Here is a 26,805-nt window from a genome sequence, read left to right as displayed (position 1 = left end):
GTGATCTAGTCATGTCACTTATTCGACCTAGTGTTAGATGGACATCCACTTAGCATTTCACTAAAAGTTGGAAAACTGGGCATTTTCTTTTAATTCAGGACTTTAAAATGACAGTTACTATGTGAAAACAGTACTTTATGATTTAGAAAGATGAAAACTCAAAACCGAAAAATTTGCAGGCAGTATCTAAAACACTCGATTAAGGCTAACATTTCATCACCATATCAGTATTTTTTAAAAACAGGATTTCTGTGTTACTCTAACAGAGGAGCAGGTATAGCCCTCAGGCCACTCCTCACAGTGCTAAATGTTATTTACCCAGGATTAGCCTTGATAATGATTTTTAGGTTTACTCAAACACCTTGAAGCACTCGATGCTTAAAGTATACTTAAAGAATTTACTGAGCTGATTCTTAAGGAGCCAAGTCAGTTAATATCCTAAATCTTGAAAGCTCCCTTCAAATGTAATTTTCATAGTCCTTAAATTTTAATTGTCATTGTTTATTACTGTTTTAGCTACATTCTCTACAATTTCAGCAGCATCTTAAAGAGACAATGTGTCTATATGTACAATGAAGAAAACAAAATGGCTTGCAACATAATAAGAGCCACAGTTTAACTGTACAATATTAATGAGAAGCTGTGGTATCACCTCCTTTTTTCTGCAACATGGACAACTTACATGTAAGTATCAGCATTATGAATGTGACAAATAATTCTTACAGGAGTAAAATACAACATCCTGAAAAATAATGGTTTCTACCATACAAGGCAGTTAGAAAATGTTCACATTTTAACAAATCTGTACAATCCACAAGAAACTTGTTTATGGGACCATCATCCCACCTTGCCTTCTAGAAATGTAGGATAAACATGAACAATTTATAAATCTAGTATCTATGTGCTCCACAGCCCTAGAATCCAAAAAACTGATTTAGTGAACCCTTTATGTCCAAGAAGGATCATTTTTACATGCCTTGATTGTTAATGAATGCCAGCCTTTAATATCTCTCTATGATGTACAGTCAACTTGCACCTTTAAGGAGGTCATTAAATTTTTTAGCAAGGAAGCAACATCATTTAGCAGCAATTAAAGCGCCTTCAAGAAGACTTAAAAAAAATACAATATCCAATTAGAAAAGCCATATTTTTAAACATCTGTACAAGAATAAGCTGCTGAAACTTGGTAATTGAAATACAACATCTGTACAACAATTTACAATAGAGCTAGAAGGGAACTTTATCATTATCCTGCATAGAACTGGTCTGGTCTGCATTTGGTTACATAGTGTCACTTGTTTATGAACGAGGCCTGGTAATAAAGGGAAAATATCTTAATTCTAACATGTTGAAACACCAGAGACAATGCAATTTAGCAAATTCAACTGATTTCAAAACAAGCCGCTCATTTTATCAAAGGTGTAAAGTATCTATAAGTAACAGCTCTCCTGTTAACACGACTAGTGTAGGGGGAAACGGACATGTGATTTCGAGGTACAACTTGGTAAAAGCCAGAATGGGCAAGTGACAAAGTCTAACTCTGTCCAAAGATTCTCTCACAACCTATTACTACAAAACACAACTGTCACGGTCATTCAGTTCTTACTTTGGTTTCAGCAGGTTAACTGCTGAATGCTGAAGAATGAATCCAGGCACTATAGTTCTTGTGTTAGAAATATTTTTTCCATGTGTTTTTAAATAATGAAAAACTACCCTTCATATTAGAACTCTCTAGTAACAACCAAATGTATTTAAGTATTATAAACGTTATTTACAGTGTTCCCCCAAACAATGATTCTTCTTAATACGGTATTCCTGTTTCTGTGCAACAGGCAGTCATCTTTCACTGCTCAAGATTATAGTCAAAGTGTACATTTTATTCATTGTCCATGATCCACTCTCATACAAATGACGCTATGAAGAACTTCAGTTCACAAACAACCATGTCTGTGTGAAAAAGAAAACAAAAACAATCAAATGCTCTCAAACTCAAGTGTGTATCTGGAAGCGATTCAAAGGTATCATGCCAATTTTGGAGGAAAATCAGTAAGTAATTATGCTTGAAGAGGGGGGTGTGGGGGATGCTGTGAGCCCAGCCATGTGTAAGTTTCCTGAAGAATTGGATCTTCTCATGTGCGGGAGAAGGTATGGGTCATTTGCCAGTTGGTGCACATCAAACCGATCTTCTTTCCGGTAAGCCAAACAGCGTCTTATAAAGGCCTTAAAAAAAAATTCAGAAATTAAAGTGTTTGTTTTTTAAAAAAAGTTTTATTTATTTTTTTGGCGGGGGGAGGGGGGGACAGAGGATCCAAAGCAGGCTCTGTGCTGACAGCAGTGAGCCTGATGTGGGGCTCAAGCTCACCAACTGTGAGAACAGGGACACTCACTGAGCCACCCAGGTGCCCCGATTTGTGCCCCTTCTCATCATCCTACAGAAGGATGAACACACTTAATTAGTATATTTCATTTCCTTAGTATTCAAATCTTTAAAATTCTATAGCAATAACATTCTTCAAATTTGACTCAACTCCTTAACCACCTTAGTGGTTCACTTTATAGGCTAAATGATTATTGGTACCATTAAACTTCCTGTCAGAAAGGTGCATCTCATTTTTTAAAAAAATTTATAGCTAGAACAAAAATTAGCATTTTAATCCTTTGAGTATGCAGTTAATTCAGTGACATTTTAAGTATGTTCATATTGTGAAACATCAAGATTGGCCATCTCCAGAACATTTTCACCATCCAAAACTTATCCAACATCCAAAACAGAACTCACAATTCTGTACTTACCGTTAAACAAGAACCCCCCACTTCTCCTTCCCCAGCATTTGGTAACCACTGTTCTACAAGGAGAACTATAAAAAAATTGTCCTTTTGTGTAAGGCTTATTTCCCTTAACATAATGTTTAAGAATTCTCCATGTTGTAAAACACATCAGAATTTCATTTCTTTTTAAGGCCGAATACTCCATTTTATGCAATTACCACATTGTATTTATCCATTTATCCGTTGACTGACATTTGCATTGTTTCTACCTTTTGACTACTGTGAATAATGCTGCTGTGAGCAATGGTATGTAAATATCTATTTGATCCCTGACTTTTGGGGGGTATATACCTAAAAGTGGAATTGCTGGATGATGTAATTATTTTTAAAAACTGAAGTATAATTGGCTGATATATAACATATTAGTTTTAAGTGTACAACTTAAGTTGATATTTGTATATTGTAAAATGACCAGCACAATAAGACTAGTTAACATCCATCACCAAAGTTACAATTGTTAAGTTTATTTACTTTGAGAGAGAGCGCGAGTGAGCCAGCATGAGTGGGGAAGGGGCAGATAGAAAGAATCCCAAGCAGGCTCCTCCATACTGTCAGCATGGAGCTTGATGCAGGGCTTGACCTCATGAACCATGAGATCACAACCTGAGCTGAAATCACGAGTTGGACGCTTAAGTGACTGTGCCACCCAGGGGCCCAACTTTTTACATCTGATAAATAAATTTAAAGTCTATTCTCATAGCAACTTTCAAATATATAGTATTATAGTCACTATGCTGTACATTACATCCCATGACTTAATTTATTTTTTAACTTACATCCAAGTTAGCATTCAGTGCAACAATGATTTTAGGAGTAGATTCCTTAATGCCCGTACCCATTTAGCCCATCCTCCCTCTCACAACCCCTCCAACAACCAACCCTCTGTTCTCTACTTAAGAGTCTCTTATGTTTTGTCTTCCTCCCTTATTTTTGCTTCCCTTACCTTATGTTCATCTGTTTTGTATCTTCTAAAAAAAATTTTTTTTAACATTTAGTTTTGATATTCAGAGCATGTGTGCGGCAGGGGCAAAGAGAGAGGAAGACACAGAAGAGGGTCCCAGGCTCCGAACTGTCAGCACAGAGCCTGACATGGGGCTCAAACTCACACATGAGATCATGACCTGAGCCAAAGTCAGTTGCTTAAGCAACTGAGCCACTGATGAGCCCCCTCAGCTGTTTTGTATCTTAAATTCCTTATATGAGTGAATCCCCATGACTTATTTTGTAACTGGAAACTTTGACCCTACCCTCTTCACCCATTCTGCTCACTCCCCCACCCCCTGCTTTCTACCAGTCTGTTCTTTGTAGCCATGAGCTTGGATGTTGTTTTTTTTTTTTAGTAAGATTTCATATATAAGTGCTATTATATGTCTTATCTTTCTCTGACGTATCTCACTTAGCATAATCCATTCAAGGTCTATCCATGTTGTTGCAACTGGTGAGATCTTCCTTCTCATGGGTGAGTAATATTCCGTATGTGTGTGTGTGTGTGTGTGTATTTTCTTTATATATTCATCCACAGATAGACATTTATGTTGTTTTCATGTCTTGGCTACTGTCAATAATGCTGCAATGAACACAGAGGTGCAGGTACATTTTCCAATTTGTGTTTTCGTTTTCTGTGGATAAATACCCAGAAGTAGAATGACTTGATCATATGGAAATTGTATTTTTAATTTTTGATGGAACTCCATACTATTTCCCATAGTGGCCATACCCATTTACACTGTTCCCATTGTTGGTGGGAACCAACAATGCACAAAGCGTTCCCTATTCTCCACATCCTTGCCAACACTTACTTCTTGTCTTTCTAATACCCATTCTAACAGGTATTCTGTGGTATCTCACTCTGGTTTTGGTCTGCATTTCCCTGATTAGTGATGATGAGCACCTTTCTTGTGTATCTGTTAGCCATGTCTACTCTGGAAAAGGGTCTAGTCACATGCTCTGCCCAGGGCAATCACATTAATTTTCTGCTATTGAGTTGTATAAGCTCTTTATGTACAAGCTCTTTATATATTTTGGATATTGACCCCATATCAGCTTTGATTTGCAAATATTTTCTCCCATTTGGTAGGCTGCCCTTTCATTTTGTTGTTTGCTGTGGAGGTTTTTCATTTGATGTACTTCCACTTGTCTGTTTCTGCTTTTGGTGTCATATCCACTAATCCTCACCAAGGCCGATGTCAAGGAGCTTACTGGTTATGTTTTCTTGCACTTGAGACTTTCATCCATTTTGAGTTTATCCTCGTGTATGGTGTAAGACAGCGCTCCAGCTTTCCCAACATCATTTATTGAAGAAACTGTCCTTTCTCCACTGTATAGTCTTGGCTCTTCTGTCATAAATTAATCATCTGTACATGGATTTCTGGGCTCTCTATTCTATTCCACTGTTGTTTTTTTTTAATGCTGTTTTGATTGCTACAGCTTTTAAATATAGTTCAAAACTCAAGGAGTTTGATGCCTTCAGCTTTGTTCTTCTTTGGCCATCCAGAGTCTTTTGTGGTTCCACACATATTTTAGGATCGTGTGGTCTATTGTGTGGGAAATACCATTGGAATTTTTGTACCAAGTGCATTCAATTTTCAGATTGCTTTAGGTAGTATGGACTTTCTAATATTCTAATTCATGAGCACAGAATATCTTTCCATTTATTTGTATTGGTTTCAATTCATTTCATCAATGTTTTATTAAGTTTTGAGCATACACTTGCTTGGTTAAATTTATTCCTAGATATTTTATTCTTTTTGATGCAACTGTAAATGGGATGGTTTTATTAATTTCTGTTACAAGTGTATAGAAATGCAACAGGTTTTTGTGTATTGATCTTTGTATCCTGCAACTTTACTGAATTTTTTGATTAGTTTTGGGTGTAGTCTTTAGGGTTTTCTATATATGTTGGCATATGCAAATAGTGACCTTTTTACTTCTTCCTTTCCAAATTTGATGCCTTTTATTTGTTTCTTGCCTGTTTGCTCTGGCAAGAACTTCCAAGTACTATGCGGAATATGGAAAGCAGCATGTTTCCGTATATAACTGTAGACTTCTAGAATTTTCCTTCTGTGGAAAGACTCTTCTCACCCTGATTCCATTTTACTATTAGTTTATGATGCCATATTTCTTTCCTTTTTAAAGCATCCCAACTTTAGATGAAGGGATACTTCTATTGGGGTTTGTTTCCTAGGTTAATATTGTGTATCAGTACACTTTTGAAATAGAATAGAAGCAGTATCTTTTTTTCCTTCTCAAGCTGGTTTTATATATTCTGTCCTTAAAACTCTCTTTCCTGACTTCTAATACTGGAGTTGAGTTTTGGCTCTTCTGAACTTAAGTGGAATTACAGCTTATGTTCTCTTTTGCCTGGCTTCTTTCACTCAATATTATATTTGAGTGATTCATCCAATTTTTGCAACAGGTAAAACATTCTCAAGGGATAATTGATTGTTTCCTTTTAATCCTGACTCTATTAACTTTAGCAGCTTGTCTTGAAATTCCCAACTTCCACATACATTCATGAATTAAGGCATTTACAGGAAAACTACAACTAAGATACGTAACTTTAAAAATCAAAGCTTAATCACCTTAAAAAGCATTTGGTACCTTCTTTGTTTGAAATTCATTAAGTAATTTTTTTCTTTAAAAACAAACTTAGCTTTTCTCATCATTATACCTTGGTTAGCTAATATTTATCAAAAATTTTTCTGAATCCTTAGGTCCTAATTATTTTCAGAGTGGTCTTTGAAACCTGAGATGGATGAAGAAAAAAATATCAAGAGTGACACATATGTTAAAGGCAAAGTTTGAGAAGATGGAAAGCCACTGACAGTGAGGTTAGGAAGTTTCTAAAGAGAAGATGTACTTGAGATGCTCACACCAGGTCAGTGGACGTACTTGGTAAAGGTGTACTCGGTAAGGACGAGATCTGAAAAAGAACACATACAAAACCCCACAGAAAACAACGTGACCTTCCCCATCCCAGATCTGTGGTCAGGGAGCCTAAGGCTAGAACCAGAGGTTGCAAAAAGGGACTTCTTTCTGGACACTACATTCATTCCTGGTCATTTCTGCCAGGTGATTTAGTTTCTGTTCTTATGAAGGCAAAATTCAGATGCCAGCATTGTCAAGTTCTTTTTAAAGGAGACATATTTACCTTATGAAAAATACGTGATGTTCTTATTCTGAAGCATAATGAATTATCTTCTAAAAGACACCCAAATAACTTGCTAAAGCACCAGTTAAGATGTTAACAGACAAAATGAAATACAAAATGGTTCCAAAAAACACATTGAGATTACAAAAAGATCCCCACTACATTTTCAATTATGACGTTCACTATGACCTCAATCAGTGGCAACATCTAGCAGTGTTTTATCTATCTTCTAAGAGGATAAAGTATATAATACCTGTTTATGAATTATCCTTATGGTGTAGACGATTCACACCAGGAAAAAACGGGAACATCATGTGTTTTTCTCAGCAATTTCATAGGTTTTTTTTTTTTTAAAGGAAAAGATGCCAACGAGGCTCACAGAGAAATGAGCTTTGTGAGGAGTACAAAGAAGCAGGAGTTAAAATACCAATGTGAAAGGCGAACAAGATGAAGGTGGGAAGATAATAAGCACTGTAAACATTCTGCTATTAATTAGAAATGGCTATTCCGTGTTCGCACACAGACCTATGGATCAGAACTACAGGAAGTCATTTTTTCAGATTCACGAACTGCTCCACGGAAGCACAGGTGAAGAAGAGGTCAGGCTTTTTCTACTGCAAGGTGGCATATAGTCAACAGTGAATTCTGGAGTCTAGTGTAAGTGAATGCTTTGGTCCACAGCTCTCCTACTTACTAGCTGGTTTGCTTCTGGATGAGGTAGTCTATGGTGGGTTAGCTGGCTTCCTACTTTATAAAATGGGACTAACAAACTGATTTACATCTCAAAAGATTGTTAACGTATCAACACGATGCTTGGCATATAAATAAATCATAATTATTATTACTTCTTATACACTTAAATATTTCAGTATTAACATAAGCTGATGTGTAAAACATACAAGTTTGGAATACAGTCCCTGATTCTTTGATCACACCAGCTTGCTATGTAGAGAGGAAGGGAAAATCACAAAGATCTAAGAGCAAGTAACCAGTCCTGACTGGACAGATTTCACTGTGGTAGCCATCCCTGTTACTTTCCTAATGGTAAGTACAGTTGACCCTTGAACAATGTGGGTGTTAAGGGCACAACTGAAAATCCAAATATAACTTAAATGCCCCAAAATGTAACTATAGTCTAGTGTTGACTGGAAGCCTTACCAACAACAAACAGTTAAGTAATACATATATTGTAGGTTATAGATGTTAAATGATGTATTCTTTCAATAAAGTAAATTAGAGAAAAGAAAATGTTAAAAGGATAAAAGCATAAAATACACTGAAGAAAATCCACATAAAGTGGACCTGTGTAGTTCAAACCCATGTGGTTCAATAGTCAACTGTACTTTAAACATCATTTATGAAAAGAAATTGAATTCACAAAAATTTAATACCTTTGCTTCACTGCTTACAACCGGTTTTACAGGGAACTGGACTTCTGTGGCTTTTAATATTGTATTTTCTTGAAGAATGTCTTGTTGAGATTGATTGTGACCGAATGGCTAAAAAAAAAAATGTTTAAATATTTTGTGAGAAATTTCTAAGAGTAATTATCAGTGAATCCCCAACATACAAATGAAATCTTGTCCTCAGTTACTTGGAACTTGGGATGCGTTTTCATAAAACAAGGTTCTGAGAGTAGGCTGAGTAAACCCATCTAATCAATCCTTATCGCTTAAGCTTTGTGAATAAGCACAGAAATAATGCTGTTACAATATAATGAGGATAAAATTATGACTGTTCAAAAAAAATGAAATATGATTAGAGGAGTAAGAAGCAGTGAAAATTTCAAAGAATAAAATACTTGATCACAACACACCCCCTTCAATGACAGCTCAGGGATGGGAAAGTGTCTGTGGCAGCTCACAATTCTGACTTCAATATAAAAAGAGGTTTGGAAAGAATTAAGGCTAAGTTTGATGAAGTTTCCTGGAGGAAGCCAAACTCAGTACATGTGGGGTGAGGTAGGAGTAAGGGAGACCATGTCAGCAAGGAGAGAGAATAGAGGAGAATGAAATGTGTTTTGGCTCTAGTATCCCTAAATAACAGAAAATGTTAGCACTATTAACAGATAGCTGCTTTTACTAAAAAAAAAAAAAGTGGGGCTGCAAAAACCAACTTAATTTCCTCAGAAACATCTATACTGACTTGTAGTTAAATTGAATTTCTAATGCAAAGTTATCTCCACACAGCAGAATCGTGCAGACTTTAACTTACCTTTCTACCATAAAGACACTGAAAGAAGATGACTCCAACTGACCATACATCAACCTTGTTGGAAATCTTTGGTGGTTCTTTTCCAACTACAAAACACTCAGGAGGTAAATACCTACAGTTTTTTGGGGGGAGAAAACAGGATACTATTAAGAATCTGTAACTTAAAGCCTTCTCAATGTACATTTAGAATACTCAGAACACTCATGTTACCCATACATAAAACCTTAGGACTTTCATCAATAAAAATCACCAAAAGTTTTGAAGCGTTTACATCCTTGTGTCACTTGACTCTGGAGTCAAAATTTACAACTTGTGCGGAAGTATGCAATGTATGCATATTATGTATATGTATTATATGTACTAACAGATTTTTCATTTCTGTAGACAATATATATATATATATTGTCATTAGAAATTACAATGTTCTAATTTGAGTAAGCAATAATAAATGCTTTCCCATGCCCTTTCACCTGTGTTCAAACTAAAAAACTGCAACATCATGAACTACCAGCTAAGACCTCCTATAGCTCTTGTTTGTACACAGACCCATCCTAATCTAGAAGCAATTTAAATTTCTAAAATCTGCACTCCCTCTTCTCCCTCACCCCTACACTGCCCTCTGCTGCAACCCCCCTCCCCCATGTGACTCTCTAAGGCAATCTTTGATGCCTTCCCTGACCACTCCAATTCATTTGGTGAGTACCTTTTTTTCCCACTGGGTCTCCATAAGCCTTCTCTGTTTCCTCCAGGCTGAGCTTTGCTTTGTCCCTATGTAACTAGCAGATGTTACAGGACTGAAATCACACTAAGCTGTGAGCAGCTCAAGGAGCTTTTATTATTCAATATGTAGCTTTTGAATACTTTATATAAAATTATGAACTTAAAAATATTATTAAGGAAAGGTAAAAATAAATTTGTCACACCTTAAGTGTGTAAATAGATCCATAAGGGATGCAAGCATCCAGCTCCCACCTTAAAATTTAGATAAACTAAAACAAAAGGAATTCAGCAAAACAAGAATCTATGATAAAATCATTTACATTTCAGCAGAAATGCGCAGATTTCTTTAAAAAAAAACTTTTTGAAAAAGGACTAACAAAGATGACCAATAATTTACATAAAACCTTTCCTACCCCCCAAATCAGGTAAAAAGCCAGACTTGTTTTATGAATAAAAATATATATTTTGTGTTTATGAAGCAAAAATGGCTTGTAAACACTATGCTACACTGTCTCTTGAGGCAAAAGTGTAGAATCAAAGAGAGACCCAAGGCAGGACTTAGAAAAAAAAAAATTGCATTTGAGGCCCAAGAGGAACGGGGGGAACAAAACAGATTTTCTACTAAGTGATAACCAAATTTCTGGGGATGAGAGGTAATTTGTGAAAGCACTGTATACATGTATTATAAAAGACTGTATACGACATCCCAGTTTACCAAATACTTGGCTAAAAAACTAAGATGACTGCAGGAAAGTAAACATTGTTGAAACCTGTTTCTATGGGAAATACATTCCAGGTCACTATGTGGAAATGCTCCCGCCCACCTGTCAGAGGGAAATTTCCTTGCCCAGCCCTCCACTAGAAAAGCCAGAGTGCAGGGGAAACCATAGGGTGGAAACCTCTGCACAAAAAGAATCATCTGTCATTTAGAACTGTATACTACCTCACGCTGTCTTCCACAGAATCCAGGGTTCTATAAAGGAGATTCGAGACTCCAAGTCTAAAGATTGCTGGCTGAGGATACTAACTTTTAGGGAGTTACTAGTTTGAATAATAATTTTCTTTAAGACAGTAGGTCATGAATTTTACCATTTTCTAGGAATATGTGTAACTATGGAAGAAAGAGTTGGAAAGCAAAATAGTTTTATAAGAATATATGGAGAGTTTAACTTCATATAGACCTGGGGCATCCTCCTGTGGAACTGGTTATTATGTGCCCAGGCGAACTGTGTGAAGACTGTTCTAGAAACCCAAACATCATATATATGTTTAGAGTCTCGATCTTGTTCAATGAAGTTGTGTACAGTTCTCTCTTCAATAAAAATTTTACTCCTTTTGCTAAAATAAGTTTGTTTTGAAATTATAGTCTATGTTCTCCCCTTTGGTGAATTTGACAGCCTGAAAATTCACAGAGAAGTGATTTTGTCAACACCTTGGTACTCTGAAGGGAATGACACTCATTTAGATTTAGATCTGTGAATCTACAGTTCTATTCAGAGTTTATATATGAGGTTACTCAAAGGGATTTCTGAGAGTCAAGTCCAAAGACCAAGAATATGCCAAACTTCTTCCCATGTAAGATCAATGCAACCTTCATCTCCAACAAAAACCACACAACTTCTACAGTGAGGGCATCATGCTTATGTAAATATCATAAATACTACAAGCAATAGTCATAAGTATTTTTATAAGTATTTTTACTCATGATAAATATCACTTGACTATATAGAAAGAAAATCCATAATTCTCCATGTGAGGTGTCTCTGGCTGGTAGATACTGAAGTCACTCACAGATGCCAAGTCATTCTCCCTTACTTAACTGATATTTATAGTTAAGACCAGATGAGAGAAGAAGGCTGATGACAGTTATCTCCCTCTTGACTCAAACTTCGTATTAGCACCCTCACCACAGTAACCTCCAAGACACATGAAAATGAGAACTTCCTCTCACAAAAAGTAATCTAGATGATTTCAATATTTTAAATTATACATTTACCAGTAAGTGCCTGCCCCTTGAGAAGTTAGATCCATTCCATCTACACCATAGCTATCATCATCCATAATCTTGGACAGACCAAAATCAGTGATTTTGATTTCTCCACATGCTGTGCCATCTACAAGAAGGATGTTTCCTAAGAACAAAATATAAGGTCTTATTTTCAATGATACATAAATAAAACATTTACTATGCTGGCTGACTTATGGGGAATAAACAGATATTTAAAAATACATAGTTAAAAATATAAACAAATTATAATTTTAAAGCGTGGTCAGCCACACAATAAACACTTAAAATTTTTTTTGTATCCCATGCGCTTAAAAAGAAAACTAAACCACAAAGCATATTTGCAAATAACTTAGACAAATTTTATTAATTACCTGGCTTAAGATCATAATGTATAATAGGGGGTTTGATTTCATTTAGATATCTTAGTGCATTTACAATTTGCATTACAATAGACCTAGCTTCTTTCTCTGACATTAATTTATGTTGCTTCAGATAGAAATCCAAGTCATTGCCTTCACAGTATTCTAACACTGTACAAAACCTACAATGAAGAGAAAAAAAATTAGACTTAAAATATTATCCAATAATTCATTATCACAGTGAAAAAATGAAGTGTAAATCAGAACAGAATAGGGAAAGCAAATATTTTTTCTTAAAAACTAAATCCTTATATTCACTTACGTATCTGTATCCAAGGAAAAATAATCATAGAGTTTAACTATCCTAGGGTGATCCAGTTCTTTGTGTATTCTATATTCTCTGCAGGCATGTCTATGGGAAAAGAGAGTATATTTATTCTCCATAACTATTAAATGTACTTCCCTTGATAAAAACCACAAAGTATTAATATTTACTTGTGGTAGTTTTCCTTCTTCTCATCCCTCCAGCTTTTATTAAGCTGATGGATCTTCACAGCAGCGTATCTTTGTTCATAAAGGTCAAAAGCCTAGAATTCAAGGCATAGTAGAGTTAGGACCAAAGACCAATTGAATATACACTACCTTTTTGGTGATCATCTCTTCTATGATTATATGAAGTTCAATGACACATTTATTATTGGAAACAAGACACAAATCCCATCACACTACATCAGAGAAAACTTTAATGTGAACTTTCACATTCAAGTTTCATAAATACCAATATATTGAATCAAGATAAAACAATACAGTTATTTGTTTTCTTTAAATATGGATCTGGCTCCTCTATACTGGCAATAGCAGGAAGCGGCCAACAGAACAGATGGCTGTACTGCGTTTTTTATGGACTGAACAAAGCAAACTTTTTTCCTCTACCTTTTCCTAGCAACTCCCCACATCTTTAAAAATAACAGGTTCCTAACAATTAATTTCCAACTGTTAAAAAAAATTCTAAACTTTATGAATCTGTTCAAATGTTAACCATACCACATATCTTATCACATCTAACTACATCAATAATTTCTTAAAATCTCTTCTAATACCCAGCTTGCCTTCAATTTTCACTGGTTGTCTAAAAGGTTCTTAAACTGGTTTGTTCAAATTCTTCCATAAAAAAATTAAGAATGATTAGTATTCTTTTAAGGTCTTAGGTAATTTACAAATAAAAAAACACTTGAATGTCATTAAAGAGAGATCAACTAATTTAGGTTCTGTTGTGACTTAAAGGTCTCTGTCCCTTTACTAAAAACTTTGTAAAAAGTATTTTTGAGAGAGACAGAGAGTGAGCGGGGGAGGGGCAGAGAAATAGGGACACAGAATCCAAAGCAAGCTCCAGGCACTGAGCTATCAGCACAAAGCCTGATGTGGGGCTTGAACTCACAAACTGTGAGATCATGACCTGAGCTGAAGTTGGACACTTAACCAACTGAGCCGCCCAGGTGCCCCTAAAGATGCCCCTTTAAAAAAACACTTAAAATTTACTATTTATAATAATGAAGGTCCCTAGTCCCTACTCCCCCAATCAAATTAACCTAAAAATAAGCAGGAAAGGTAAACTGCTTGTCACAAAATTATAAAAGCATGAGATGAGAAATAATATAGGATGCAGTAATTAAGAATATTCACTTTCGAGTCAGAACTCATCAACTACAGAACTTTGTGCTAATACCTTTTGAGCCTCAGTCTAATTTGTAACGTTTAGATTCTTGAGAGGATTAAATAGGATAAAGCATATAAAGTGTTAAACATTAAGTAAAATATTAAAAGTTTAAAGAAACAGAAAATTAAAATAAGTTCATGTGGAAGGATGCAAAAAAGCATGAAGGATAATAGAAGATAATAAAAATTTAAGTACACTAATAAAAATTATCAATATATATTTGACTTATAATTACATATGACACATCTTTCTCCCAAGATTAGGTGAGTGTAGGCTAAAGTGGTAATTACTGAGCAACTAATTCAGTATTTTCCACCCTGATATAGATAAAAGTCTGTATTTCTTGATTCACAGTCTGCTTCTTTCCCAGTGGACCTGGCAACCATGAAAAAAGACTTTGAAGGGGTTGGAAAGAGTGGTCTTTAGTATTTAGGTCAGTAGTGAAGATTCAAGTTATTAGACCCAATCTGCATTTTCTGTTTTCTATATAAGTCTTTCTTTAAAAAGAAAACACCCCTGTCTGTGGCGTTAAAAACAGTGCAAATACTATGGGGCAGTCGCAGAAGGTTGTCATGAAAGGTGTTAGCAGATTCAAAAATTGGGCAACTCTAAGGCTGAACTAGTACTAACTGTACTTTAGGTGATTTTTGGATCCAAGGCGAGCTACTATGATTCTCTTTTCTACTTTGTGGTCTGGGTAAGCCTACTTGAACCATTAAGTGCTCGAGGATGAACTACTGTTAGAATCAGAGAACCACAAACTGAAAGAGACTCACAGATCACTCTTGATGGGTGAGGAAAGTTAGGCCCATGAGGCTTAATGCTCGTGGAACTTAACAAAACAAAAACAAAATGGCTCATGGTTGAACCAAGATCAGAACTGAAGTTTTCCGAATCCAAATCACATATTATTTCCCAGAGTCAGAACTAAAATCTAGATTTGTCCTCAGTAAACCAAGAAGGCATAGTCCTTGTCTCACTGAACAGAGAGGATTACTAATGATAATCTGATGAGCTTACATTTGCTAAGCACTAATATTCTATGTGATTTCCCTGTGATAGCTCATGTAATCATTACAACAATTCTATGATGTAGGTACTGTTATTATTCACAGATGAAGACTGAGGCAAAGGATGGTGTCTTAAGGCCAAGTATATACAGTTAGTAAGTAGGAGTCAGAACTAGTCAGGATTCAAATCCAGCCTGCCTGCTTCAGAACCCAAGCTCTTAACCACTAACCATACCAATATATAACAAAGCACGAAGTGTCAACAAGGAGCTACAAAAGGCAGACCAACTGGGAAGCCTTCTCTAAGTTTAAGGTGAGAGCACGAACTTCAATATAACTTCACCTAGCTGTGAGCAAATGGGAAGCCCCTGGGGCTTATAAGTAGGTGAGTGAGATGATCAGATTGTATTTTACAAAAAGGCTACTCCAGCTGTAGCATACATCAATAAGTTGGAGAAACTCAATACCCCCAAGAAGGTGATTAACTAAGAGGCTCAAGCAGCAGTGCAAATAAGAGACAAGGAGGCCTTGAGATAAGAGAGCTGAAGGGTCACTGCTAGACTTAAGAGAGCTTATGACATTAGTAGCAATGGACATCAGGGACTGGTTTTATGTTGAGGGAAGGGAGTTAAGGGAAAAGTGGAATGAAGAATGGCTTCTGTGTTTTTCATTTGGGCAGATGAATGGCAATGCTATGTACTGAAGTGGGGAGCAGTGTTAGAAGAACAAGGTTTTGGAGAAGAGGAAGATTAAGTTCTATTTCAGACCCAAGTCTGCAGTGCAGTGCATATGAAGCATCTAAGTGAGGCAAAGAGACTAAGTTATAGGCATCAACAGCTATGGAGCTCAAAGGAAGGTATAGAACAGCTATATGTACACTGATACAGTAATGGCTTTTTTTTAATGTTAATTTTTGAGAGAGAAACAGAAACACAGCACGAGTGGGGTGGGGCAGAGAGAGAGGGGGACACAGAATCCAAAGCAGGTTCCAGGTTCTTAGCTGTCAGCACAGAGCCCGATGCAGGGCTTGAACCCACAAACTGAGATCATGACCTGAGCCCAAGTTGGATGCTCAACTGATTGAGCCACTCAGATGCCCCCCAGTAATGGCTTTTATTATTATTATTTTTTCATAAAAGTGAAAATCCTCTCTGGATATCTTTTGGTTAGGGAGAATAGGCACTAATATAGGTCCTATATTTTTTAAAAATTTTGTTTAATGTTTGTTCATTTTTGAGAGAGAGAAACCAAATGCAGGGTAGGGGCAGAGAGTGAGGAAAACACAGAATCCGAAGCAGGCTCCACGTTCTGAGCTGACAGCACAGAGCCTGATGAGGGGCTCAAACTGTGAGATCATGACCTGAGCGAAGTTAGACTCATCTAACAGAGCCACCCAGGCGCCCCTCCATCAATAGGTCTTTTGTAAAAAGCAAAGAAGCCTAACAAACTTCAGAAAGCAGGAGGTAAGTTTCCCTTTATGCCACTTTTGGCTTATGAAAGGTTTCATAGTAACGCTCTAGATAGCTGGGGAAACCTCTATTTGAAAAGGAGTATATAGAATGATAAAAGACCGTAGGAACTACAAAATTTAACGGTTGGGCAGAAAGATACAATGTAAAGTGAAAAAGGATACAAACACTGAATGTGGTAACTAAAAATTTTTCTACATTTAGACAGACACATTTAAGAAACACTGGCCTTAAAATAGGTAGAGATTTGGGTAAGTTCAAGACATGTAAGACTTGTGACACATGTTTAAGGGGCACAATCTTTCCATAAATGTACTATATTAGATGGCTACCTGCCACTCTTGAGTCTAATGACTGTTCTTTGTATCAGATTGGCTGATAAATAGGTGCCAGATACTAGAATGATGCCAGGATAGTCTCCAGGCTCATAAGCCACCACACTATTCAGTAATGAGAGCTACAACATAAAATCAGTCAAAAAATCATAAAATCAATCAATGAAAGACAAGCACCTCTCTCTTTTTAAAAGTTTATTTATTTTGAGAGAGAGCATGAGCAGGGAAGAGGCAGAGAGAGAGCAAGAGAGAGAGACTCTCATGCTGTTAGCACGGAGCCTGAACTCACAAATCATGAGATCATGACCTGAGCCTAAATCAGGAGTTGGATGCTTAACCAACTCAGCCACACAGGCACCCCAAGACAAATATTTCTTTAAACATGTACTCCTGTACCTTTGCTCTATTAGTGTGAAGAACAGAAAAAAATTTACATTACCTTATATACTTCACTAAAGCCACCTCTACCAAGCAGATGAAGTAATAAATATCTTTCATTTAACGTTGGGTGATCTTTGAACCTTAAAGGTGGGAGAAAAAGACACGTAGGCAAGTAAAAACACACACACAAAGATTCCTTCTACAGTAAAGTTCCATTCTCTCTTCTACTACTCTGAGTTATTTCTTTCAGTTACTCTACTACTAATTTCTAATTCCATTCTATACTGCTTTTCTTTCTCTACCTCCCTGACTACTTTCCATCTTAACACTTTGGTGTTCACTAAGCCGAACATTTATAGCTGAAGGGGCGCCCAGCTAGCTCAGTCAGTAGAGCATGAGACTCTTATAGCTGAATATTCAGGGTCAATGACCAAAATTATAGCACTGTGATAAAGACTTATCAACTACTGTACTTCCAAAAGCTTTATGAAATCCCTTCACTACTCAGAAGAAATCCTTTCCCTTGGAGAAATACACTTTTATATTGAAAGGATGGTTAATCCAGATTTTATAGAGGTACTGACATATGATTAAAAATAATTGTTTTTATAAATTGGCCTTCATACATTATTAAATTTTATTCTTTGGATTTGTACAAATAAAACTTCAATTCCCAATTTTTAAAAAAGCTTTAAAAATTAGGAATATAACTTTGACAATTTCTTTTCTTGAAGAACTTGTTAATAAAAGAGATTTTTGCTTGGTTTTTATTTCTGTTTAAGTCAACTCTACCCTCAATGTGAGCTCAAAATCATGACCTGAGATCAAGAGCTGTACACTTTACTAACTGAGCCAGCCAGGCACCCCTCTGCTTGGTTAAGTTCTAATAATTCACTTAATTTTCATCAAGTGGACTAAGTAATACCCATAAACAAGTTTGAATATAATTATCAGAACAGCCAACTGTAAATTAGTTTTGTCCTACTTGCTTTATTAGAATTTTCATCTGGTACATTTTAGATTATTCCATAACTATACTATTTCATTCGCCTTATACACAGGAATGATCTGTGTATTTATGAATTATACATATACAATGATCATGAATAGGCCTTCTTTTAAGCAAGATAGTTCACAAGAGAAATTGGCCATTTCCAATTCTGATATTCATATTAGGTCATGAAGCTTTAAATGACATGGCAAATCTCACAGATAAAGGATAAAAAGGCACCCTTCCTTCCTCTCCCGCACATCAATTAAATCCAAGTAGAGCCTTGCTTAATTTCTATCTTCTTCATAAAGTTCCCACCTGTCCAGTTATCTTCTCTTGTTTTGAATTCCTTTAGCATTCAGTATCTGTGGCACTCGTTCTGATAAGCAAGGATTAGGGACAGAGGCTATAACTTAAACTTAAATGAGGGGAGGAGGAGAGAGATGGGAGTGGTGAGGTGGCCAGAGAAAAGATCATACCAGGCCTTCTGAGCCATGGGAAGGACTCTGGATCATATTCTAAGTGTGATGAGAAGCTCCCCAACAAGGAAATACTGTGTTTATGCTCTCCACAGGGAAGAAAAACTTTTATCATGTAAAACTGTAAAATATGAATAATGACTTACTGCGAATTATCTTCATTATTTATCCTTTTGAGCTCTCGAATGTGAAGATTTCTGACTCTTTCCAAACGTTCAAGTTCTGCCTGAATTTCTGCCTCTTCCTGAAAATGAAGAGAGGGGACTATAACAAGCTCAATTTATTTGCAATATAAAAAAGATATTTTTACCCATGCATCAATTTTTTACAGTGACGGGAAGAATAGTATATTATAAAGTACCACTGAGTTAAAAGACCAAAGTGCACTTCTCAATGCCTGAAAGATGGGAAGAGATCAGGCAAAAGCCTGTTTCAAGAAACCATCCTCCACATAAAAATCTATACCTAATGAGATGCTGAGTTTTATTCTGTACTACAAGAAATCTATTTTTATAACATCTAAACTGAAAATGACTGCAAGGTAGTCTGAAACTGACTTATAATACAAAATGAGAGCTTTATTTCTGATACATCCTGATTTTAATTTAAGAGGGAATAATTTAGCCATACAAAACAAATGAAATGAAGGGATTTTACAATAGTTAAAAAAAAAAAGACAGAACCACTGATTATTTCTAGGCCTTACAGTGTGTGATACACACAAACACACACGCACATACAATCTGAACACTCACTTATGTAAATCTCACTGTATTCCTAAAGAGACTCTAAAATAAAAACTATACAGATAGCTGTGACAGATCCTCAGTTATTAGAGCAGATAGAGGCAAATCCTAAAGAAATTTCCTTTACTATTTAATATAAAAATTTTGAAAATACTTTGCATGTCTCAAAATACTCGATTTTTAGAACATTTAAAAAAAAAGACACAAACGATCATCCATCTTACGTATCTGTTTGTCAATATAAATTTGAATATAACATAAGGAACAGATAAGAATATACCAAATTTCAGTGGAAAATTCTAGAAATGCCCAATTTTATATTATTTTTGAATGAATATTCACTGAGTAAATAAATACAAATTGCCTTGGCTTAAACGTGTACCTGCTATCATTATAAATCGATACCGTGCGGAACAGAAGTTGTTTTTTAGTATTGCACTTACATATTTCTGTATTATATTAGCTCATTTTCTTTTAATCTGATTCTATTTTAAAAATTCTTGATCTAAAAAGTAATCCTGAAGTTTACTTTGAAAATCTAAGTATCATTTCATTCAAAAGCAAAAGATAGAGGTATAAAGTCTACAACTTCTTTATCTAAGGCTTAAACTGAAAAGAATATTCTAATTATGATAAAGGAAAACAAATGTTCACAGATTAAAAAAACTAAATCTAAGTATGCTGTTTGTATTCCACTTGACCCTTGAGGTTATTTTTTTATTATTTTAAAATAAAACTCAACCACTACTTGTTGCAGAGATATTTAATATAAAGTAAGCATTAGATGACAAATAGAAAGTTTAAAAATTTAAATGAAGATCAACCTTTCTAGAATTTTGGAGATTTTTAAAAAGTAGAAACACTAAACAGAACTGTCTTAATTTAACTGAAACAATACACTTAATACAGCGTCAGTCACAAATATTCCTTATTTTAATGAAAAAAAAAAAGAAAGTAAGGTAATAGTCTAGGGGATTAAATAATTGAAGACTCACTATAAGGACAGGAAATAGATTAAAAGTCTTTGGAGTAATACTCAAATCACAGCTTAGTTGTCTTAATTTAGTCATATGAAGTAGAGTAAAAAACTGGCCATAGAAAATGTCCAGGAGCATGAAAAAATTCAAATTCATTTCTAGCTGAGAGTATAAAAAGTGGCAACCTTTTCCTTTAATATTACTAATATTTGCTGTCTTAAAACTTGCCATTGATTTGATTCTTACACATGTAGGAATACACTGAACCCTTTGGTGGGTTGGTGGAATTTTAAATAACTGATAAAACTATGAAATGTCTATTAGGATACCAGCTGAAAAGTTTGTTTTAACTTTTATTTGAAATTGTGGTATGGGGATATGACTTCAAAAGTGAATTTACAGAAATTAAATCTTACTGAATCAATAAATATATAATTATGAGGTTCAACTAGATTGTTGATACACACACGTATTACCATGTGCTTAATATTTCTTGGTAATCTTCAGAGTTTAATCCAATGGCAGTAACCAAGATCACAAAATATTTATTAAAGAAAGTAAAATGTCTATCTGTGTCAGTTAATCCAACTTTTTCATCCTCTATAAAACAAGATAAGTATGTCCCATAAAAATCTTACAATACAAAAAGCATAGGCAAGCTGCATTTGGTTTGAATTATAAAGTTTACAGGAAAAAACAAAATGATGTCACAAGTACTAAAAAAAAAAAAAAGCTAGATCTTACATATTTAAGAGGAAATGTCAAGGGAAGGAATTATAACCTAGTCTTACATACAGATAAATATAGATTCTCCATAGTCAGTGAAATATATTTACAGCTCCCATATTCTAATTTACTATTTATTCCACAGTATCTTGGACCTTAAACCAGTGACATACTTCTGGGGAAAAGATAATTCTGCAGCTCTTATAAATAATTTCCCTTAAACCCCACTGAAATAAAGAATACATATTGTTATGGACTGAAGGTTTGTGTCCCCTGAAATCCGTATGTTTAAGCTCTAAACCCCAATGTGATGGTATCTGGAATAATTAGAATTAGATTAGGTAATGAAGGTGGGGCCCACATGATGGGATTAGTGGCTTTATCAGGGAGAAGAGAGAGGGATCTGTCCTCCCCATCCTGTCCCCTCTGTGACAGCACAGAGAGTAAGACACGTGAGGATCTGAAAAGACAGCCATCTAAAACCAGGAAGAGCTAGATCTTCACAAGAAACTGAACCTGTTTTGACCCTGATCTTGGATTTCGAGCTTCAGGAAATTTGAGAAAAATTTTAAGAGACTTTTGGTATTTTGTTATTACAGCCCCAGCAAATTAATACACATACTTTTGGGCAAATGTTAGGGCAATACTACCTAGTACCCTTTCCTTATTATATAAAGAGGCAAGACCCAATTTTGGTCTGGCCCCAGGGTACAACAGTCTAGAATACGGCACTCTTATCAACTAATTTATATTTAGTACGGATCATTTCCAAATATAAATAATTTGTATTTAGTGCAGATCTATCCTACAGACTACACTCTCCTTGCTTGAGATTGACATTAATCTCTGGACCATCCTCAGAATTAATCATTTTCAGAGGGTTCAGGAGAAGCAAGTATGACCTAGGCTCACAACTGACCTGAGTTCTTTATAGAATGGAATCCTCAAAACCATGGTAAAACTAGACAAGCTTACTAAAATACAAAAGAGATAATCATCCAACCAGATAGCTTGTGCTTAATAAGAATACCAACTTTCAATCCTCAATCATCTACTAGCTGAGCAGTTATCTAGAAGAAACAAAGAAACAGCATCTCTGGAAAGGAACTGGTCTTGGTAGGCAATTATGGTGTAGAAAGGACACAAGTAAGAAGACTGTTTTTAGAGAGAAAGATTTGGTGATCACATATAATAAAAGGACACGGCTCTCTTCCGTTTAAACAGAAAGCTATAGCAATGGACAATTTAACAGTATATACTACAGCTACTTTAACGGTATCTTAAAATAAGCTCTTAATATTCTGAATAAAAAATCAAGTCATACAAGTATACAACAACAGATCTCAATATTGCCTCACTGTTTAAGTAACCTGCAAAACACACCACCTTCCAAAATTTATAACTTTAAAATTTTTCTATGGAAGGCAAATTCCACAGCAACTCAACCAAAAATGTTTGTCTTTCAGCGTAAGTTTGACATAGAAATGCTTTCTATTTGTAATCAAAGCCTTTTCTCATAACTTAATGTACCCCTGGCTACACATTCTAAGCCAAAAGTCAGTCATAGCACTACAGAATCTGGAAAATGCCAGGTGAAAATTGCTGGGTGGAATTTTGAGCATTTCCCACAACGGCAATTTTTAAAAGAGCAATTACTAAAAGAAAGGTGGGGTGTGAAGGCATTATAAACTATAAAGCTTTAAGACTTATAAAATGCATGATCACATGTAAAATTGATACATTTCCTGAAAAAACTAAACAACCGAGTTTATATTTTTTTAACAAAGCTTGCATATGTTACATGTTATGCATATAAAAAAACCTCTTTTCAAAGAGCTGCCTTTCTATAAAGCTAAGATAAGATAGAAAGTATTTTAATATATCATTCTCAATTTGCCTATATTCCAAGAAGGTTGGTAATAAAGAAATTCTGTACAGTATATTATGAAGATGGTAGATGAGAGAAGCATATCACTTTGAACAGTCTATTCAACAGCACTACAAACATTACTTGGGCTAGGGAAACAAGTTCAGAATGCGGTTTCAAAAAGTTTAACTCCAAATACATTTTAGTAATGTGAACAAATATTAATCCATCACAAGTCAGTATCTTCAGGTCCTCAAAATTTTTAATGTCATAAACTATAACATTCTAAAAGTTTAGCACCAAGAAAGGGAAAGGAGAAATTCACAAAAGCACTATTAAAAGCTAATGGAAAAAGAGCAGTGCAGAAAAACAAGTTAAGAAAAAAATCATTACCAATTTACTTCAACTTTATCCCTATTGTGTGTTCGCAGATTATTTCTATTATGCTTTCAAATATCCTATATATCTATATCTATATATGGATGTGAGAGAGATGAACCACTGGAAATATGAACTAACCAACAAACCAAAAAACCACACAGATAAAGCAAGTCTGAACTCACAGAGATTGGTTTTGAAACTATTGCCCATTATCCTATTTTTGCTTGAGTATATTGTAGATGGAGGACTGGGGTAGGAGGAGAAGGGACAAAAATTTTGAAATTCCTGAGGTAGTGAAGGGTTTCATTCTTAACTACATAAATCCCTTCACTCCTATTCCCAATCACTGAGCTGGTTATTACTGATGGGAGGATACGGTATCTCCCTCAGGTACATTTCACTGCCTTAGATAATTATATTAGAACCTTAATGTTTTCCTCTCTCTGCACTTCATTTCCTATTTTAGGGGGATGGTGTGGGGTATGGCAATGAGGCTGGCATTTTTTATTCTCTCTTCAAATGCATAAATACATACATTAAAGCCTCTGAGAATAACTGTTGAAATAGGCAAGGTTTGATTCTATTAGTTCCTTCGTTCTATTTAAACAAAACAAAATAAAACCCTTCCCAGCTTCAACAAAATATAACAATTCAACTGACTGGCAAAATTTAAATATTTAGTACATTTCTTGAGAAAGCAATTACAGCTGCTGTATCAGACTAGGGGTAAAATTCCTTGATGTTAAACGCAAACCAAATGCTGCCAGCGCGCCACTGCGTGCACAGGCACCATGCCCTACTCCAGCACATCGCAGCCCTTCTCCCCACTGCCTGCCTCCTTTTAACCTTTTTCAGGATTTGGGTGGATTCATACATTTTTTTAAGTATGAAAAGATTTAACTTTCTGGACAATGATGGGAAGAGCCAAGGTGACCCTTGAACAACATAGGTTTAAACTGCATGAGTCCATTTATGGGCAGATTTTCCCCCAACAAATACAGTATAGTACTGTAAATGTATTTTTTCTTCCTCATGATTTTCTTAATATCATTTTCTTTCCTCTAGCTCACTTTATTGTAAGAATACAGTATTATATATAACAGAAAGTTTGTGTTACTTGATTGGTTATGTTATTGGTAAAGCTTCTGGTTAACAGTAGGCTATTGGTATAGTTGAGTTTTGGGGGAGGCAAAAGTTATATGTACATTTTTGTGCACATGGAGGCAGAGGGGAGTCGGTGCCCATCACCCCTGCGTTGTTCAAGGGTAACCGTAAATGGCATGGAGTTATAGTCCTCATTAGGAAGGGCCAGTGGTCAACTAATTGTTTTTCTTTTTTTGTGAAACAGTGATCTTTAGACTGAATTTACAAATCTGAATTAACTAAAGTCTGCTCTGACCAACTGCTAACATGACTCCTAAAATTCTTTCTGAAATTAAAAAAATTCCATTGCTTATAAAACAAGTGGATTAATATTAAACATTACAGAAGCAAAACACATTTTACCTCTAAAGTTTCATTTTGGTAATTGAGCATCTACTACCAAGTTAAGATATATGACTGCAAATGTGGAAACACAGGGCAAGGAATGTTTGTGGTTTCGTAGTAAGCGCAGGAGGGAAAATACAAACACTGGGAGTTCTATCAACAGCAAGTTCCGTGTTCTCTCAGCACAGTCACAGTCATCTTTTATAGACTACACTTGTTCGTAAGAGGGAAGCAGTAGTAAGGACAAAATGTCAAGTTTAGAATTCTAACACTCCTCTTGGCACTTTTCTTGCCCACACATGCCAAGAAGTCAAGAACCTCATAACATTCTTCATGGGTTTAATCATGACTTCTTCTACTGTACTGCATTTTGTCAGACTTCCATTGAAAACTACTGCCTATACAAGTAGCCTCTTTTCTTATGTTCTAGAGAAATATAATGTACAATGTGGTTGGCTTTAATTGAGAGAAGAATTCCAAGAGGTTTCTTCTAGTCATGGCCATGAAAATAAAGATGAATACACAGATTTAGAGATTAAGTCCTCTAGAATTATATTGTTCATTATTTTCATTTTGATTCAAATCTAAAGTGACAAGAAATGTCACATATGCAAATTTATTCTTTGTGGTTATACTAAGGATTTGATAAATCAGATGACAATGGTATTCTAGAAAGACCAAAGGAGATACCAAACTTCAAGAATATTTGGGGGTCAATTCACCTAAAACCAATGCCCTGTATTCTCCACTGTTCAAAAGGCTTGTAGACAATCCATTGTCTTCCATTTCAACTAGATGCATGGTCCACTGTGAAGGAGTGAGAAAAGAGCTGTGTGCTTGTTCTTGACCTGTAAAGATTTCATCATGGAAGATTAATACTGATGCTGCTGCTGCCTGTTACTGGTTGTTTCTCTTTGCAGGTGCCAATATCGGTCAGAGAACAGGATTTCAGTGGCAGAGTTGTTGCTATACTGTTATCTCTTCAGAACGGAGGCACAAGGAGAGATGAATGCCACATCGCAAGGAGCAAAGGAGAGAGAGAGAAAGAAATGGTGTCAGGTGGCATGTTGGATGTGATTTTTGTTTTAGTAGAGATTGAGATGACTGCAAACTGTTTAGCTGATTCCTTCGGTCTGCAAAGATACATTTGTGTTGGTGCTGAGGATTCTTGACTAATCCTGTTTCAATTACAAACTGGTTATGTATTTCAAAATAAACTTCCGGCACTTATATTCAAGGCTTATCAATCAATCTCACTCTCTCTCTCACTTTCTCTCTCTCTCTCTCGCTCCCTCTCCCCCCACCCCTCACACACACAAAACGCAAAACACATACATTAAGGCCAATCCCTACGAACATTAATATTCTATACTGAGATGTCAAATTTTCTGTATGCATTATTTTCTTCAGTTAACCAAGTATTTTAAACCTAGAAGATGACAAAATTTAAAGACTAAACAATAAAGAGCAACATATGTATGCTGTTTACATCACAAACTTAACAGCAGGGGCAAGCCATAGTTATAGTCCTAATAACTTTCAAAATTCTTATTTCCTCATCATTTTCAGATGCCATTGATGAGTAACTTATTATCAAATAATAGTATGACTATGGAGAGAATCTATTACAAGGATGATGGTTTTTCAGGGATTTAAAAAATATATTTGTGTTAGGGGCACTTGAGTGGCTCAGTTGGTTAAGCGTCTGACTCTTGATTTTGGCTCACGTCATAATCTCACAGTTTGTGAGTTTGAGCCCTCCAGTGGGCTCTGTGCTGATGGTGTGGAGCCTTCTTGGGATTCACTCTCCCTCACTCTCTGACCCTCCCCTACTTGTTCTCTCTCTCCCTCAAAAACTAAAAAAAAAAAAAAAAAAAAAAATATATATATATATATATATATATATATGTATGTATGTATGTTTTAATTTAGTAACAATTCTAGAAAAGCATATGCAT

At 35.5% G+C, this 26,805-nt stretch overlaps 1 protein-coding gene and 1 long non-coding RNA gene across 2 annotated transcripts in view; one reads left to right on the top strand and one right to left on the bottom strand.

The window, feature by feature from the left end:
- Positions 1-480: 480 nt before the first annotated feature.
- TLK1 (tousled like kinase 1) overlaps positions 481-26,805 on the bottom strand; it is a 138,769-nt gene continuing 112,444 nt past the window's right edge. Inside the window, exons 13-21 of the mRNA XM_029934394.1 lie at positions 18,809-18,906; positions 17,251-17,332; positions 12,776-12,867; positions 12,603-12,692; positions 12,293-12,462; positions 11,910-12,045; positions 9,194-9,305; positions 8,371-8,478; positions 481-2,220 (exon numbers count right to left, since the gene is read on the bottom strand). Of these exons, the coding sequence (XP_029790254.1) occupies positions 2,044-2,220; positions 8,371-8,478; positions 9,194-9,305; positions 11,910-12,045; positions 12,293-12,462; positions 12,603-12,692; positions 12,776-12,867; positions 17,251-17,332; positions 18,809-18,906 (1,065 nt within the window). The 3' untranslated portion in view covers positions 481-2,043. The remainder of the gene's footprint in view (positions 2,221-8,370; positions 8,479-9,193; positions 9,306-11,909; positions 12,046-12,292; positions 12,463-12,602; positions 12,693-12,775; positions 12,868-17,250; positions 17,333-18,808; positions 18,907-26,805) is intronic.
- On the top strand, positions 2,896-9,453 carry LOC115287725. The gene is made up of 5 exons (XR_003906621.1): positions 2,896-3,075; positions 6,543-6,706; positions 7,336-7,432; positions 7,540-7,636; positions 9,169-9,453. It is a non-coding gene; the product is annotated as an uncharacterized LOC115287725 (long non-coding RNA).

The sequence above is a fragment of the Suricata suricatta genome, chromosome 3 (genome assembly GCF_006229205.1).
Source record: "Suricata suricatta isolate VVHF042 chromosome 3, meerkat_22Aug2017_6uvM2_HiC, whole genome shotgun sequence".
NCBI classification, from domain to species: domain Eukaryota; kingdom Metazoa; phylum Chordata; class Mammalia; order Carnivora; family Herpestidae; genus Suricata; species Suricata suricatta.
Note: the sequence above shows the minus strand (reverse complement) of the source record. Positions and strands in the feature narration are given on the sequence as shown.